Source organism: Tympanuchus pallidicinctus, unplaced genomic scaffold, assembly GCF_026119805.1.
Source record: "Tympanuchus pallidicinctus isolate F22 unplaced genomic scaffold, pur_lepc_1.0 scaffold26, whole genome shotgun sequence".
NCBI lineage: Eukaryota > Metazoa > Chordata > Aves > Galliformes > Phasianidae > Tympanuchus > Tympanuchus pallidicinctus.
Window position 1 is genome coordinate 244,413 of NW_026294743.1, and position 18,451 is coordinate 262,863.

Here is an 18,451-nt window from a genome sequence, read left to right on the forward strand (position 1 = left end):
CACAGGGAAGGTGGCACTGGGCAGTTCATGTCTGTGTAAACTGAAATGAGATTCTGTGTGAAAGTCTAAACTTAGTGTCAGAAATTCAGTAGTAAATGAAAAGCATTTTAGAGATGCAGGGGAAAGAAGAGGATAATTAGGGCTGTTCTTCTTTTCAGAAAGTGGGCATTTATTTAGCCTAATGTCACTACACTCAATTTAGAGGATGCTTGGATGCTGCCTGTAGGTGGGGTGGTTGTCTTGTACTGGGTTAATATTTTTCTATTTTTCAGCAACAGAGGGTGCTGCTATTGGTGTGCTGCAGTCTGGTGGAGAGTCGTACTGTGGTTCCTTGCTAAGGTTCTCCCTCCTCCTGCAGCTAAAAACTGGAAGTGTTTTTCAATCTAAGGACTGAACGCAACTGGAACAGAAGGACTCAATGTTTCTGTGAAGAAATCTGTGTCCAGTCTATGGATTAAATGATATAGGGATACTAATCAAAAACAAGTAATTAAACATTTCCAAATGGCTTATGTATTAAGAATGTGGTATATATTTCTCTGCTCTGAGTGCACAAAACAGAAAAAGTTTATGCTGTAAAGAAATCAGCTTTTTCATTTTTATAGAGATCACACATAAGCTATATCTGTCCTTCATGCCTTTCATCTTCTGAAATGTCTAACAATTATCCCAACGCTTTACAGTTTTAAACAGAATAATAATTCTTTTAGAACTCTGTTGAAATAAGTTTGTGTTCGGAGTCATTCTGAGTATCAGGAAAAAGAAGAATAGAGTTTATCCTTGCCCTTGTGTGAGATTCTCTTTCCTAATTATAACTGCTTCCATATTGCTATCTTTAAAAGCTTAGGAACTTGCCATACACTCCACTTGTTTTTTCTGAACTATGCCATTAAAATATAGCGAGTTAAGATGAGTGAATGACTTAAGGTAAATGTAATGGTCTTTAAATCTGCAAGTCAGAGCCTTACTTTTACATTACTGTGATAGTTTAATATTTTGAATCAAGTTGAGGATTTTTTGACAATAACATTTTTGACTCTTGCAATACAGAGCCATATTTTTCAGCTGGACTGTAATAACATCACAAATAGTTGCTCTCTGAGATTGATATCAATCAGGACTTATAACCTTGGACTTCTTTCTTGTTTATGTATTAGACTGTTCAGTCGCTAATGACTCCAGGCGTGCAGAATCAATTGGAAATGTTCTGCACTGTCATTGAGGTGTGGTTTCTTTAAATATTTAGAGCATGCAGATTGTCAGTCTTTCTGTAGGTAGCAGAATTCTTCCTCTTTTGTACTGACCTGCAGCATGCTTTTTGACTTAAATATCAGCGCTGCTTTTGATAAATACTTTTCACTTGCTTTGCTTTCAGTTGATTTTAAGGTTCATTCTCTGCCGTTCATTTTCTGCCAGACTTTTATTGAGGGTTAGCTATATTGTTGCCTTTTGTAAGCAGATTTGCCCCTATGCCATCACTTGCAGGTAGAGCTGGCATTAAATAATTGCTGCTTTGCTAATTTTCTTAGTCTACAAGAGGATCATAAAACTTGCTAATTGATGTACGGGTTCTGGCTGTAACACGTGGTTATTCCTGATACAGTTTGTGGCTTATCTAAGCACTTAGTTACCTGGTTCAATTTTCTCATGCAAAATTCTTGAAATACTTAGTAATTAAACCTGTGTTAGGGTTTTATGATGTTTGCTTGACAGTATTCCAAATCATAACATCATGCAGTGCATGGAGCATTAACTCTTGAACTCCTGTAATCCGTTGACAACCTGCTTAAAAATTCCCTTGCATTCAAAGGAGAGGAATCTCCCTTAATCTAGAGGGTCTTAGTGTTTTTCATTATGACTTTTAGAACCATTACAGCAGTATTAATGGACAGTACTATAATTTATGGAGTTAGCAATTTTGTGTGGACAAAAAAGTCAAGAATCTCAGAGCCTGGAGAGTAAGAAAAGTTTAATGGAAAACATTGATTTGGGCAGACTGGGTCGTAGTTCTGACTACAAGACAATATTTAATAAGCAGGGGGGTTTGTTGTTGCTTGTTTTTTTTTTTTTGTTTTTGTCTAAGCCTTCATTACAGGAAGATCTCTGTTTTGTGTAGAAAGAGGGCTGATTTTATTCTGTTTTCCTGTTTGTTTTCCTGTTAAAGAGATTATTTAATAGTCTGAAGACCTATCTGAGTAAGGCAAAGCAATTTTCTAACACTTCACCAGTAATTGAGGTCAGTCTTCCAGTTCGAAATGAGGGATTTACCTCAGCTAGTCACATTAGAAAACAAAAATACTTGTGCCCAATTTGGCTGTGCTGATATCTGACTTAATTGCAGTATTGCAGCTTTTGTTCAGTGAGAGCATGGCCTGTGTCTCAGAACATGCAACTTCCTCATTTCCTTATGCTCCTTGCCAAGCACATTAGGTAGCTCCTTCTGAACGTGTGTGCTTCTTTTGGAGGTGTACGTTAGACACACCTCCAGCCCTTCTCTGCAACAGAGGAAATGTCAGCCATGTCCCTTGTGGGGAAGCAATCTCTTCTAGACTTGATCAGAAGTAGCGAATAGCTGCGAGATTATATTAACTTGAATGGTCTTCTCGTTTCAGACACTGTAAGTACTTCAAAGAAACTTGCTAGTGTGACTCAGAGTGTCCTATTAGGTTACTAGATGGCTTTGTGTAGGAAAAATCGCACACATTTCTCTAGAACTGACTTGAAGCAGTGTCTTTCTTCATACAGTTTTTTTTTTTTTTTTTGGTAGAACTAGAAATCAGCACCAACGAAGCGCGTAAATTTTGCTCTGGATCATAGTGCTCCGAATAAAAATGAGCTTTCTAGTGTATACCTGGTATATTTTAAGAATTTCAGTAGTATTTTAGCTCGTGAATTGTATGGCAGTGACATTATGAAGTCAAAGTTGTGAAAGCATACTTGAGAATATGTAGTGTGCTTACTCTGTGGGGAGTAACAAATACATTGTAATACCAATATTATTTGAGAGGGAGGTTTGCCCCACTTAAATATCCCATTTGTTCCTTACGTTGTTCTTGACTGTGTGGCAGGTGCTGTTGCCTGATGTGATCCTTAGCCCAAATACCTCTAGTCCCAGGTGATATAGAGGTATTTTCTGAACTTTTTATCAGTGGATGCTGATGTTTTGAGTGTTGTCCATAAAAGCTGATGTTATTGGTTATGAAATTTGGTTCCAAAGGTGAATCCAAGCGAGAGGAAAGTACAACTTCTTCTGGTGAGCTATTTTCTAGTTTTGTTAATTGTTTTTAAGTGTTTTTCCTTCAATTTTAATGAATGCGTCTTCCAATCTGGAGCCAAATTGGTATTAAAGTTTGTTTGAAAATGTTAGAGTGAGTGCCTTCCTTGTACGTGCTAATGACTTATGCTTAGAGAAATTATGAGATCTGAAATAAGTGAAGAGGGGAGGAGGGACAGAAAGCAATTGCAGGACCAGTATTAGTTTTAACAGCTGCTGCAGGGCTAACATTTTTTTCTTGATGCATTTGTCCCTGTAATCTGTAGAGTAGCCGTATATCTTTTATTTCTGTAGGAGCCTGTATTATCTGCTGAACATGTTGATATTCAGCAAACTGTACGCAATAAAGTAATTCGCAGTTGTTAATAAATTCTTGAGTCCAAGAAGAAAAACTCTATGCTGTCAATTTCCGTGGTACCTCAATCATTTCAGAATAGGCAAAATGTTTACAAACAAAAAAAGCAACCACCGACAAAATCCTGAATTTCCAAGCTGTCTCAGAAGGATGTTTGAACTACAAAAGCTTCATTTCAGCTGTTAAAGAGTGATTTTTTTTTTTTTTAATGCATTAACTGCTTCTCTTTGGTAGTATTTTGGCTCTGACCTGTGCATGAAGCTGTGTTTGAATTGTAATTAATGGAATAGCTTGACCTTTGTGCTGATTTATTAATCTGCTATAATACCTTGTTTAATTTGTGTGGACATTTTGCCGTTTCCAATTTTTGGTGAAGATACTCTAAGAAACAGCAATGAAACTTAAAACAAGTGTTTCCATAAATTATCAACTCAGCTGAAAGCATTTTCTCTCTTTTTGTCCTTTTTGTATGGCTAATGAAAACAGTGTAAATTTCGGTTTTCTGCAAATTTTGCCAGGGTTTTGCCCTTCTCTCCTGGACAAGCAAGTTCAGATCGTCACCAAATGACTGCAAGGTGTGTTTTATGTTTTATTTTTTAAACCCATATGAAACTGTGCATTAACTCTATTTAGTGCAACTTATGGTGTAATATTACATACGGTTAATTGGCATTGACTTCTTATATCCTGTGCATAGATGAATAACAAAAAATGCTAGTGGAAAGCACTGCTTTCAGTCATCTCTTTAGTACTTTATTCCCTGTTTTCTGGCTAAGGTTTTTTTTTGTTTTGTTTTTTTTTTCATGTTAGTAACAAAAAGGTTGTAAAGGGGCAGACGTTTTGAAAAGAACACAGTTAGCAAGGAAGTGTTGAGATTTGTGTTTGAAGGCAAACTGGTCCAAACCAACTATTTCTCTGTAGAGAATATTTCTCCTTTTCTATTTGTTCTAACCAAAGTCTAATGTTTTCAACTAACTTTATTATCTTACAATGTTTTGAATAGTATGAAAGGAGCAAATAGTGAATTTTAGTAATATTCAGTACAATTCAGTCTTGAGAGACAGTGTCTATGTTTTTCAACTGTGTCATGAAATATGACTCTGGTAATGCTTATTAAATTTTAATAAATTGGTTAAATCCCTGGTGCCTCTGCTGAAGTGGAAAATGTACCTACAGCCACCACAGATTGCCAGCAGGGATAAATTCCATCTTATTCATCAACAAAAGTCATTACTACTTTGCTTAAAAGTTGGAGTAATGTTTCCTGTAAGTGCAAAGCACATTCTTATTTTGTTTTACAACTGCTGCTTATCTGTGTTTGGTAGTGGGCAGGACACCTCAATTCTTCTTGCTTAAATTATGGAGTGTCCCTGATGGATGGCAACTGCTGTGATTTATTATTGTCCCAAATATATTGAGTACTAAAAGAAAAAATTAATAGGCAAGAAAAAATTGCATACAGTTTTTACCAGGGTGATGTAGAACTTATGATCCCTTGGTCAGATTTTCTAAAACACAGGAAATAAATCACATAATTAAATGAGTAACTAAAAATGGCAGCAAACTGGAGGTGACAGCTAAATGAGAGAAATCAGACAGCATACTTCATTACGAATCCCTTGTTCTTGCCAGGTGAAGTATTGCTGCTTGTCTTTACTTTGGGATTGATCCAATGCAAGGGTATTTCAGTTGTGAACCTGAGACTGTTGCCTGTTTGCACAATTTTTGTCTTTGGTGTAAACACCTCATACTGCATGTTCTATGGCAAGTATAGCATATGTGTGTCAGAGGGAACAAAAAAAATTCTAAGAAACTGTTGAAACTCATCCTATGCTGTGCCAGTACGAATGTTTTGGTGTTGCTGTGCTGCATTACTTTTCTTGGCTGACAGCCTGGTTACAAGCATCAAGCAAAAGAGTCGATTAAATTTTGGTTTTACTTTCAGTGTTCGTTTAAAAAAATAAGTTTTTATTAAATTCTAGTAAGTGTTTAAAATAATGAATGTTTGAAGAAGACAGGAAAAGCCAGTGCCTGCTAATTAAAAGTACAGACACAGGTTAAAAAAAAGTAATTAAAAAAAAAAGTATATCAACAACCAAAACAAGTAAAAGCTCAAGGTGGCATCCTAAGCTAAGTCAACATCTTCCACTGAGTACCTGTTCTTTTCTATAATCTAGACATTCTTTACTTCACATATTTTGAGCTTTATAAATAGCCTCCCACCCCTTTGCAGTATGCTGTTAACCAGCTGAAAAGGATTATATAGCTTAATATGTAGCTCTCAAATGGATGCCAGTATAACAATTGGTTGTTGCATTTGTTAGGCTTCTCTGTATTTTACAATTCTAGTGAGGAAAAACATAATCGTGTATCAAAATATAGACCCTGATATCTGTAGTGTTTCACATATGCGCAGTATAGCACTTTGCACTGTTGTCTCTTCTATTTTGGCATATTTTTATTTTGCTTAGCTGCAATGGCTGAATCTCTATGATAGCCGTATAGAGAGCGGCCAGTCTCTGCACAGAGGGATATTTTATACTGCTAAGTAAACAGTATCTGAAGTGTTTACTACAGAAACAAAAAAATATTCGTATTGTAGTAAGTGGCAGAAATATTTTTAACAGCCTTCTCATGTTTAGGGGTATGTTCTTTCTCCTGTTTGATATATGGAAAGGGAGAATGTTTTAAGTTCCAAATGAATTTTTACCAGTGCTTTCTACCTGCTGTTAAGAAATCGATACTCAAAATTTTGAATGTTTACATACTAGATTTGTGTATATGTATGTGTGTAGTATACAGGAGTAGGTAATTTCTTAGTCTCACACTTAATGTGGAAAGGTGGTGTAATTATGAAATTTTAAAAAGCGTTGAATTATGATGTGTGAAGTTAATTTTTCAGTTTCCTAGCTTTCCTTTTGTGAAAGCAGTCTCTTTACTAATAAAAATACCTGCTTCCCCTTCCCCCAGCTTGTCCTCAGCTGGGAATTTGACTTGCATTTTAATCCACTGTTAAATATTGCATGACTTCTCTACCTGTTGCTGGAGTTGTAATTCTTGTCTCAGCTATATTTAAAGGTGCAACAAAAGCATAAATAAATGGTCAGCAAATCAATTCCTGGATAGCAGCTGCAGCAGTTCTTCTTAACAGCTGGTACAACTCTGATTAGACTTAAATGTACTTAACTAACAAATCATATTATAGCCAATGAGGATAGGGCAGACATTTCTGGAATGTTTGTAAAATTCAAGATGGTGAAGCTAGATCTCTGCTGCATACCTGAAATATTTTCTGAAATGTTTAGTGAAGAGAGGAGGACATGTTGCTTTAAAGAGGGTTCAAAATAAAAGAGGGTGACAATGACAACAAGACTCTGTAGTACACTAAATTATGTTAGGAGGGTTGTGGAGTGAAGCCAAATGACACAGGCTTCTGACTGCAGGTGTAATGTACGTTTACAGAATGTCTAAATGTGGTAGGAATTAGAAATGTATGTGGTTAAGTATGTCTTTAATGATAGAGTAGTATCAATAGTATTGACATATTGACATGCTGATCTGCAATTTACTAGAAAGGCTGTAGTTATATCTTGTTCATAAATACTTAATGACCTTACGGAAAGGTAACTTGTGCAAATGGTCTCCTTGTATTCTGGTCAAATACTCTTCTGCACTAATAACTAGTGACTGAAGCCAGCCCTGTAGCTGCATGCTTCTTTCCCTTCCTTTTGATATTCAATTCTGTGTTCATTGATATGCCTATTAAAGGTTTTATTTGTTGATGTCTCCTCAGGACTGTTAATTCGTGCTGAGGGATCTAAGAACAGGGAGAGGTGACCTAATAGCTCAGTGTTGGCTGAAGATGGAGGTCTTGACTATTCTCCGTTTCAAATACTTGTTTGTTTTGTGTTTGTATTACGATGTGTGTGGCTGCTCTGTGAGCTGCTTACATTTTCCAAGGTAAGGGAATATTTAATTAGCTTGAATATAAACTGAGGGGTTTGAGGCATCCTACTTCTTGGAGTCACTTCAGAGAAGTTTAAGAAAAGATTAAGAAAGAATTTGGAATCAAATGGCCAGAGCAAGGAAGGAAGGAAGGAGAACCCCTTATTAGAGACAAGAATTGTTAGATTAACACTGCGCCTAAACATTACTGACTTGTTCACTGTGCAGAAAACTAATTTACAGGTAGTATAATTACTTCCTTCACTGATCTTTTTACTATGTTAAACCTACAACTGAAATGGGGATGTTGATATCATCAATCATTTCAAATTTAAAAGGTATTTGGAAACTTAAATTCATTGCTTTTTTTTTTTTTTTCCTGCAGTAGTTTCCAAAACAGGTTTGTTTTTTTCTTTATATATTAGTTGAACTAATTCCCGTATTCCATCTTACACAGATTTCTCCTTACTTAGGGATATTTCAGCTTTCTATGCTAAATGCCAGTGCACAAAGTCCTGGTTCAGCCTGACAAAGTAGAGGGGATAATGGCTTTGTCTTAAGCTTTGATTGGGTGTAAAAAGCAGAGGAGGGAGATAGGTATTGTGATGTTTAACATAAAGGAAATTATTGGACAGTGTTAGGCTAGAATCAGCTGAGAATAGGAGTTGAAAAAAAAACAACAACAAACAAACAAAAAAACAAAACACAACAAAACACACATACAAAAACACCCATGAAATGTAGAAAAATACCAAACCAGAAAGTTAAAGGCTGCAGTAGAGCAATTATATAGGGCTGGAGATTTGTGTGATATTCTGCTGGAATGTAGAACAATTTTATTGTTCCTGGGTTTTATTTCTTCAACTTTAAAAGTTTGAATATGTCAGTTTGCTTGTGTTCTGTTTTTGCCTGTTTTTGTTGTTGCTGCCTGCAAGGCTCAGGGGTATTCTTGAGTTTCTTGAGCTTGATGTATTGTGTTTGTCCACCAGATAAGCCATGGTCATGATTTTCGCGGCAGCAAATGCAGAATTGTAGTAGTACCTTATTCACTTGAATTCCAAGTTTTTGCTCACTTCTTGTACATTTATATCACTTCAATAAGGGCTTGCACTCACGCATGGACAATCTTTTTTCAGCCGATCTGTGGCAAATTGTTAATTTACTGCTCACAGAAGATTTGAGTCTCTGTTTTGGAGGGCAGAGGGCATGTACTTGCTGGCAGAGAATGATGAATCTGCATTTGAACTGGGCATAATATATAAAATAAAATACTGCAAGGGATTGGTGAGAAACTAAGGAACTTGGTGATCACTCCTGCTCCAGCCTCAAGCAGGGAAGCTGCTCATATTACTCCAGATAACCTGCTTGTTTCATTTCAGCTGTGGGATCAAACAGGTCTGGAGATACTGTGTTGTTGTTTTTTTTTTTAATCTGGCAATCCTTCAGACTCGCAATTATGATCCAAAATTAATAAACCTTGCCTAATGGTTGGATGTTCTGATCTACTCTGTGGGTTTCCCAGCAGGCGTGTGTACTATTGGTAGATGCCATGCATGAGCAGTCAAATACAGTAGGTCAAATTTAAATACAAATTTGTCTGTATAAATGCTCACACTTAGTTACCAGGATCTGTAAACAGATCTGAGATTTGAGTCATAACAAATGTCTAGTAGACTGTTTGTCTGATGAATTTGCCTTTGCTGACATACCTGGTGTTCTGCTTCTCTCTTGGTGCATACTAGTAGTTTAAGTACTGCTGTCTTGTGGGGATTGAAGCCAGTGGCTTTACCTTCATCCTCATCTGTAGTTATTGAAACTTTTTTCAGTGTCATGTAACTTGTACCAGAAACTACCATCAGGTTTGAAAGGTGCATCTCCATCTTGTCTTTCGTGGTAAAGATTTTTAACTAGATTTTTTTTATTAGATACTAACCTCATTCATCACAGTAATGATTGATGGGTGAGTCTAAGTATGATTCTGAAGCCAGAATTAAAATCAAGAAGTGTTATCTGAATAAGTCCAGTTTAAGCAAATCTGGATTCTTTGCGTTATTGGGCTTTGACAAGAAAGCAAAGCTTTTTGCAGGAGAGATATTTGTGACTGTAGAGATAGCTGTTGTCTGTGTCTTACTTACCTGATCTTATGACTTTCTTGACTGATTTTCACCAAATCTAATAAAGAGGAAAAATTAAGATGATACAAGTCTTCAGGAAAACTAGAATGTAGCTAAAAAAGGAAGAGACATTCATGAATACATCTGCTGAGGAAAAGTCTGCAGGGTAACCCTCAGCTGGTTATGGATGGGTGAATCTTTGTGGAAGTGCGTTTTGCTCTTACCAAATGGACAAGTTCAGATGACACTTGCTCCATATTTTATACCACTGGAGGCATTTTTGTGACAAAACTCATAGTGAGGCATAAGCTTGAGATAACTTTCTTACAGTTATGCTGTCCAGAAAGCCTCTCTTCAATGTAGGTGCACTAATACTTTCATATTAGTATGCCTTGGAGAAGTTTTAACGCAGTTCAAACACTGTTGAAACTGCTGTGACAATTTGTCATGAATCTCAGCTTATACAGTTCCATTACACGTTACAACAGGTCTATGCTTTTTATTTTTTTCCACAAACTATAGAGAGCCATCATGAATTTTGTTGTCTTTCTGTACTATAAATAGGTCTAAGTGATCCCTCCACCAATTCCCTGTGTCCTGCCTTCAGGCATCTGGGTCATTGTTTTCCTACACACCCAGATTTTTGTACTGAGTAAATTGGGATACAGTAGACTCTTGAGCAACATTTGGTTTTAGATGCAGTGCTACTAATATAGTTGCAGTTAGTTTGGTAGTTAGTGCCTTGTTTCTATGCAGCTTATTCATTTGCCTGTACAAAGCAGGCTCATATGTAATATATCATTTGGGAGCTATTCATGTACTGCTATTGAAGTCCTTCACATAAATAAGCTTGAGACCACAGTCACTGTTTAAGAATAGTTACCAGTGTAGCATAGACTGTTTTGCTTTGGTCACAAAACGGTTCTGTGCATGGGTGAGCATTGGGGAGACAGTAAGACTTGTGTATGATGTCAGTCCTGGTGCATTCTCTATGCTACAACTGTGCAAAGCTTTCTGAAAATATTGTTTAAGAAGTACATTATCAAATAGTTTCAAAGGGTAAATCATGATGTTCTGTCTCAATACCTGTTACTAACTTTTGAAACATTGCAGTGCTCTGCTTTATCCATTTGAGGGCAGCTGCTCACCAACGTTAAGAACTGCTGAAAAAGTGTGTGGCATTCTGCTCTCTGCATTTCAGCCTTTGTGTACTTAGAAATAATTCATTTAGGCCTGTATTGTTACATCACCATATTAAAATGTCCAAAGTGTTTGTTTCATCTTCTAGTAACATTTATATTAATATTAAAATATTGTGAGCTCTAAAAGAAGATTCTATAAAGGTTGTAAGTAAGCTGACTTTCTTTGTTGTGATAAATTCTTAGAGCTGTGCCTTTAACCTTAATGAATAAGCAAGTAAATTTTATAACATTTGATTTCTGGTTAAAGGTTCCTAAAAAGCTCTTCCAAAAGCTTATCTTTAATTGCTTTGGAAGATAACAGAACTTATGAGTGTTTCATTTTACAGTGATGTCTCTTCACTGGACTCACAAAAACAAAAATAGTATTATGCATTCATAAGCTTACAATTAATAGTTTGTGACAATCTTAAACTAATATTTCCAAACCTAAATTATCAGGCACATTCCTGCATCTAAATAAAATAATTTATAGCAGTATTTTCTAATGAAAATGACAGGCAGGCACTTAAAAAGAACATCTTTGGAAACAGACCTTAATTTACTTAGAAACAAAATGTTAGCGCAGTGTTGCAAAGCAGTGAAGCTTGAATTTCCGTAGTTAAAAATTTATCAAATTTCCATGTTCTTACTCTATATTGTACAAAAAATGCACACTTGTAAAGATAAAAGAAATAGAATTGTTCTTTTAAATGACTTGGTTAAAGCTGAAGTTTGAAGTATATGTGTAATAACCACAAAAAGCAAAGCTATCTAGTATATGCAGTGTATTCCTGACACATCTAAGATAGGCAACACTCTCCAGTTTTGTCTTCCTGTTATACTCTCTTGCTGCTTAAATTAGACTGTTGTATTTTCAGGCTGAGGACTTTCACTGATGAAATGTTTGTAGCCATCCAGCATAGCTTGGGGCCTTTGAACATGACTGCAAGACAGTACCTACAGTCAGTAATGTGTTATGCTTGTAAGACTTAAAAGAAGCAATGGTATGTGGAGACAAGAATGGACCAGGAAAATCTGGTTTGATAGTGTAAGCTTTTGGCAGGGGAGACAATGACAAAAATGAGAGAGAAACAATTGGAGACAAAAACTGAAGCTTTTCCATATTGATATGGTAAAGTGTGAAATGTAGTGTAGTAACGTGTTGTGACAAAGCCTTATTCCACTTCGGTATTATCCACTTAAGTGGGCAATGCTGAACTGGAATGGGATTCTTTTTTTAATAAGCAAGAAATGTCTCTGTGGATTTACTCTAGAATAGCCACTTAGAAACATTTGGACATTACTGAGGGAAAACTGACATACTGGTGACACTTATCTCAAACCATAGGCAAGAAAAAGGGCTGATAATCAGAGTTGTATCTGAAGATGTATGAGAATTATCTGTGACTGAAGACATGCTGCAAGTGGTGCTGGGAGAACGCCTTGTTTTATTCTTGTCTGCTCCCAGCTATGTGCAAAGCTACAGGCAGACCAAGTCCTGTTCTCCATGTCAGATTGGAGCTGATGGGAAAGGAGGGGAGTGAGTCTGTAAACTAGGAAGCTCCGATATCAAGCAAGAATGACTGGTAGTAAAATAGAACAGTCTGCAACACCACTGGATCTTACTTTCAGCAACAGTTCAATAAGGCATTCTCTTAAGCTTTTCAGCAGTTTCTGATAACATATACACGCATGTGTATTTCTGCATGCAGTATCTGAGGCTTGCTTGTCTTAGTTCAACAGAGATCCTAAGACATCTTTCTAAAGTCTTCTAGCCAAGTGAAAGCATAATATTTGTTGTATAAAATAAAGTCCTTCAGAATGATGCTATAAAGTATGATCTGATTATATTGCTGTTAAGCATAGCCTAATGATAAACAGCTTTTTGTCACTTATAGGGTGGAAAATAAATAAGAGACCATAGGGGTCCTTCAGAAGAGAATGTACATCTAAATCTTGCTATAAAATGGCATATGAAAGGAACAGTAGAGAAGAAAAACACGTGCATGAAAATACTGTGCTGTCTACCATTCTATCACAGCATTTCCATATGCAGTGTCTGTGAAGAAAGAAAAGTTATTTGTGTGAGAGACATTTTCTCAAGTAAATGCTTTCTGTAATGTGTATATATAATGAAAGAAACATTTTTGGACTTTTGTAGGTGTTTTTTTTTTTTTGTTTAAAAAAAAAAAGCTTTCAACAAGCAAATGTGTAGTTAGAGAAGGCCCTTTATATGCAAGTGAAACATGATGACAGGTTGGCTTTTTGAGGGGGAAACAAAGGGCTAAGTGGGGATGCTAATAACAGGCATATTTTAATGCTGTCTTTTGTTAAGTTACAGTGTTGTGCTTCAAGCAGTAAAGCATTACTACACTCCCCCCTTTTACCCCTCCATAATTATACCGTTAATTATCTTTGCCAGGTTGTGCATAAAGGGACATGTAAGATTTCTTAATGGTCATTTATTCACTGTGTTTTGGGCTGTACTGACTCAGTTCATACGAGGGCTTTGATGGCTTTTTACATCTTTTATCAGTAATTTCGTAAGACATTTTCACAGGCTTTTGTCTCTATCTACTTTGTTTTGCTTAAAAAGGTTTTCAAAATTTGAATACATTTTTAAGAACCTTGTTGAAGTATAGAGGTTGAAGAGGTGGTGGGAACACAGCAGCATTGTAGAAAAGCTAATTTGATTTAAAAAAAAAGAAAAAAGAAAAAAGAAAAAAGAATACCTCCCCAAAACAACTAATTGCAGATAGTACAAGTAATAAGGCATGACTGTTCTAGCTTGCTTTGGTGGAGTAAGAACTTAGTGCAGTAAATCGCACTAAGCTGGGCTTGTTCTAAGAGCAGTCTGTCTCCTATAGGGGTCTGCTTTCTTAGAGGAAGGGGGCCACGGATTTTTTTCTCCCCACAGAGAAAAGAACCCTTCCCTTCTCCTTCACTGTGATGATGGGCCTCAGCCGCCCATCATCCTGACCAGCCACCGAAGGGAAGAACACCTCAATGCCACCTTGTCCCTAAAACCGAGGCCCTGGGATGCTGCTGCCCCACAGCAGCAGGGAGGAGTGCAATGCAGGCAGGGGTTATCTGTGCATCAGTGGTGGGGAGTAGGAAGAAAATGGTCTTCCTTAAGATTAAAAAGAGCAATTTTCAAGCCAGTATGTTTACTTTGGGTAAGTCCCGTTTCTTCCTGTATTTTCTGTTTCCTTTTTAATCATTGAGACTTAGCAAAATATTGTGATTGTGGAGACAGCAAGTGAGAAACAGGAAAGTCTGGGTGACTTTGTTAGTCACTGTCCATCAGAATTCTTATTGAAAGCCTCCAGATGAAGTCCACTGGGAGAGTGATGGAGGTGATCTTGCAGTGATGCTGCTACAAGGTTGGAGTCTCCTTGGATTCTTACTCTTGAAAGGACAGCGCCAACTCACAAAGTAAATCAGTTCAAAGTAATTCTTTCTTAAAAGTGCACGTGTAGATGTCTGTGGCAATTAAAACTCTTGACAGTTAGGGTTTTCTCCTTCATTTCTAATTTGCAGATCTCTTTTCAGAGGACTGTTCCCCTGGTATGGCAGGGGAGGTCCCCCAGCTGTGTGACTGGCAGGAGCAGTCTGCCTGCCCCTTCGCAGTATAATTCCTGTCTATACTAGGATAGCTTGCACTTCACTGAGTGGCAGACGGGTCAGGACACTTGGCAGGACAAGGTTGAGAGACAAAGGCAGCAGGCTGTGCGGCGCTGAATCGCCCCTTTGAAGCATATACTGTTAAAAGAAATCATGCAACTTTAGAAGTACAGGTTTTTTTTTTTATTTTAAGCTATGTTTGTTTGTTACTAATAGACTTGACAAAGTAAGAGCAGTAAAATGTCCAAACCTGGGAAAGCTGCCATAAATCATGGCTTGGTTCCTGTTGATCTTAAAAGTGCCAAAGAACCCCTACCACACCAAACTGTGATGAAGATATTTAGCATCAGCATCATTGCCCAGGGCTTGCCTTTCTGCCGTAGACGGGTAAGTGCAGAATTCTTTAAAACTTGACTTTTGATCACTTTGCTTGTGGTTCAGAGCTTTGTCATGGAGTGTTCATTCCATGAAAGTACTGATCTGCACATTTCCTTGTCTTAGTCTATCATAGAAGAGCCGTTTTGTCACTTACTTCAGTAATTCTTCTGCTTCGCTTCAGTTAAAATGCAGATTGTCTTAGAAATTTAGGGGGACGTACAGAGATTATCATATGGATGTATATCGCCTAGGTGAAAAAATACATATAAAATAGGTGTATTTAAAAATGTGTGCTTTGCTTTTATGTGCTTTTTTAGGTGCTGCAGGTAGATTAGTACTAAAATCCATCTAATGTTGTTCTGAATTGTCCTGGTACAGTTGGATACTAAAATAGAGAATTCAGAGACCTTAAACTTATTTAATATTTAAACATTTTTAGTAATAATTCTTAAACTATGGTTTTAATACTCTTGTAACTCAGTAGCAGAGATAACATTTTTGCTGTTACAGAAAATAAAAATAGCATGTTACTATGTGGAGGTTGCGATATAGTTTATATATAGACAATCCCAGCCTGACAAACTATCACGGGTCTTGTGCTGCAAGTTCAGAAGCTATATGAATAAAGCAGCTCTTAAGACTGTTTCCCCCCCCAGTAACGTGTTCTGTAACTTTTAGAGTCTAATAAAATATTTTCAGTAAGTGTTTTCAAATCAACTTAGATCGTTATTTTGACGTGACTATTTCTATGATTCTATGATTATGTTGCAAAGTTGACATACAAAGTTAATACTTGTTTCAAGTCACTAATTTTTGGTCTTCATGACTCTTAGAAACTAATTTGAATAGGGTTACAAATAAATTTACTTCTCATAAATAATTTATACTATGCTACCAAATTTTCTATTGCTACTGAATAAGTATTAATACCATTTACTAATGGTATTAATGGCCAAGTTGTAAAATCTGACTTAGCTTTTGCAAATGTTCTGACTTCCCTTAATATCAGAATCCTCCTTTTAGTGAACTCATGTAGTGAAATGATAGATGAAACCTGAATTTGACCAGATTGCCTTTGAAAACTTGAGTTCTTCTTGCAATGTTACTTTGAATGTCTATTTCTTGTATGTAAAAGGTATATGGTATATAGTGAAGGCTCCAGTATGATCTCAATCTGCAGCAGTGCAAATATTAGAACATGTCCACGCACCACTATTGTAAGGCTATATTGTGCATTTTGGGAAAGAAGTCTTTCTGGGAAATGCACTACTACACTGAATAGTGAATAGGAAGGGTTGGAAGTGATGAAGTTAACCCTTTCTTAACAGATTGGTTGAATTTTTGACATGCTTTGAATATTGTTTGCTTGAAAGAAATCATTTGGAATGTGTTTGGTTACTTTTTGCTCCATTGTCCTTGTCAAAGCTCAGTATGGAATATGGGATAAAAGGTTTTTAAGTTCAGTGGATGCACTGTGTGACTCTGATTTAAGGAAGCAATGACAATGTTAAAATGTTACGATGTCAGCACAATAACGCTAATGTTTTGTGTGTATTTTTTTGTAGTGAAAATACCATTTAAAAAGCAGTTCTCTGAAGAAACTCCATTGTTCCAAAATGTCGGCAGTCTCTCTGTCCTGTCCTAAATCACATTTGAGCGCTCAGTTGAATGACTTGGAGACTTTAGGATTATGAGAGATTTCAGCAACTGTTGAGCATCTATTGTTCTTATTAGGAGTAAGCTGGAAATGAATAAATGCTGTAGTACTTTTTTTTTTTACCTGCTATTTAAGTTTTGCTAGTCTTATAAAATGACTGGTTCTTGGTTGGGCGGCGGCTGTGGAAAAGCTGCGAGGCTCCGCCTTTGTTCTCATGCCTTGCAACCTACTCAAAGCCTGCATATAACTCACAGCCATTACCATATTGGGTTCCATCCATGCTAATGTGAATTGGTTGTGTAAAAGATCTGCTTTTTTGTTTCTACATAGCAAAGAATAGTGCAAATTTTGAGTATCAGTGGATGAGAAGATCAGCACTTCTGTTCATTTATTGTTGTATTAAACATAACAAGAACTAAAAGATATTTTCCTTTAAAATAGGAGTTCCGACAGTTCTGACACGATCTTTGCTGGTGTACAAATTTATTTTTTAACATTCTGTTTATTCAAGAAGAGACTCATTAAATTGTTTAACATTGAATGTTCAGCCTTAAACCTGACCAACTTTGGAGCATGAGCTACAGTTCACTTCCAAGTTACTGAGCAGGCAGTATGTAATACCACTACTGTCTTTGGTCAGGCAAGTGTGTGATCGGGCCACTCGGGCATTGGCAGGACTTAAAAGTAATCAACCTTCTCCTGATTTGAACTCCTGTCTTCTCCTTCTTTGCTGTACATTAAACTGAGCAAAACATCTTTAAAATGTGTACTGTGATCCTCAGAAGTAAAACTCCTTCCGCTATGGAAGCTGACAGTTTGTAGCTTCTGCATCCTCTGCTTCTATCAAGATGTGCACTAAAAATGGTCACAGGATTTAACAGTTTGCCTGTATGCAATTTGTTGGTTTGCTCATGTAGTTAAAACATTTATCTGCACTACCACTTAACTGAATCCAGTTAAAAATAGTATTACTTAGCATTTTTTTGTAGCACTTGAAAATAACTTGGTACAGAACCTCAGTGCTTGTATGGTGAATGTGTGCATTCCTCCTAAATTGCTGCTGAAAGCAGCGATGCTGGATTGTCAAGCATAAACACAGCTCTGGTCCTCTTTAGCTGCTTTTGTGTCTTTTGCAGGCACCGAAGCAGATCTTGCTGTGTGCTATGAAGGGGCAATGAAGTCTTTCAACCAGTATACCCTTCAGCTATCATATATCATTTAGTTTTAAGTGCAGCTGATCACTGAACATACTTATGTGACAGTCGTGCATGTCACGTATGTTCAGAAACCAAGTGCTGTATTTTGTCTGTCATGATAAATGCTTTCATTTAATTGAATGTTTAATTATATTTATAAATTATTTATAAATTTATTATAAATTATAAATTTTAATTGTAATTAATTTTAATGTAAATTAACTGTATTTTCCCCCTAGACTTCTCTGAAACCACTAACAATGGGAGTATGTTTTTTTTTTTCTTTTCAAATAGTTCTAATTAATATTTGCGTCTGTACTTCAAAAACAGACCTCTCCCCTCTTTAGTTTCCATGTGGTTTTTTTCCTGAGAATTCCAGTACTTATTGCTTTTATAAGTTGCTATATAACAATTTCACTATATAGAATAAATATTTTTAGGAAATGGTAATAAGCTGAAAAGTTTGTGAGAATACTGTGTGTGCTTGCAGCATTTCTCTGTTTCAAGCAGCTTAAAGTAGTGCTTAATTGTTGCAGAAGGGTTTCTCTCTGCACCCTGCGTTATGCTAACCTGGAAAAGTTTAGGTAATAAATGCATCCATTTTAAATGCCCCTACTCTCGGAAGCAGCCCAGATTCTTTCATACTCTCACAAGAGAAGTTTGTCTTGATGTTTTCTCTTGAAAATATATCTGACTAAATTCATGCAGTTCATCAACTCAGTTCATC

At 36.6% G+C, this 18,451-nt stretch overlaps 1 protein-coding gene across 4 annotated transcripts in view; it reads left to right on the forward strand.

Annotated features, from left to right (window-relative positions):
- The window catches only part of FBXW7 (F-box and WD repeat domain containing 7), a 161,983-nt gene that overhangs the window by 70,710 nt on the left and 72,822 nt on the right, over positions 1-18,451 (forward strand). Inside the window, exon 1 of one of the 4 annotated variants that reach the window (XM_052690263.1) lies at positions 14,535-14,880. The exons of the other annotated variants lie outside the window; for them this stretch is intronic. Within the exon in view, the coding sequence (XP_052546223.1) occupies positions 14,734-14,880 (147 nt within the window). The 5' untranslated portion in view covers positions 14,535-14,733. Of the gene's footprint in view, positions 1-14,534; positions 14,881-18,451 lie in introns of those variants that run through there. 4 annotated transcript variants of the gene reach the window in all.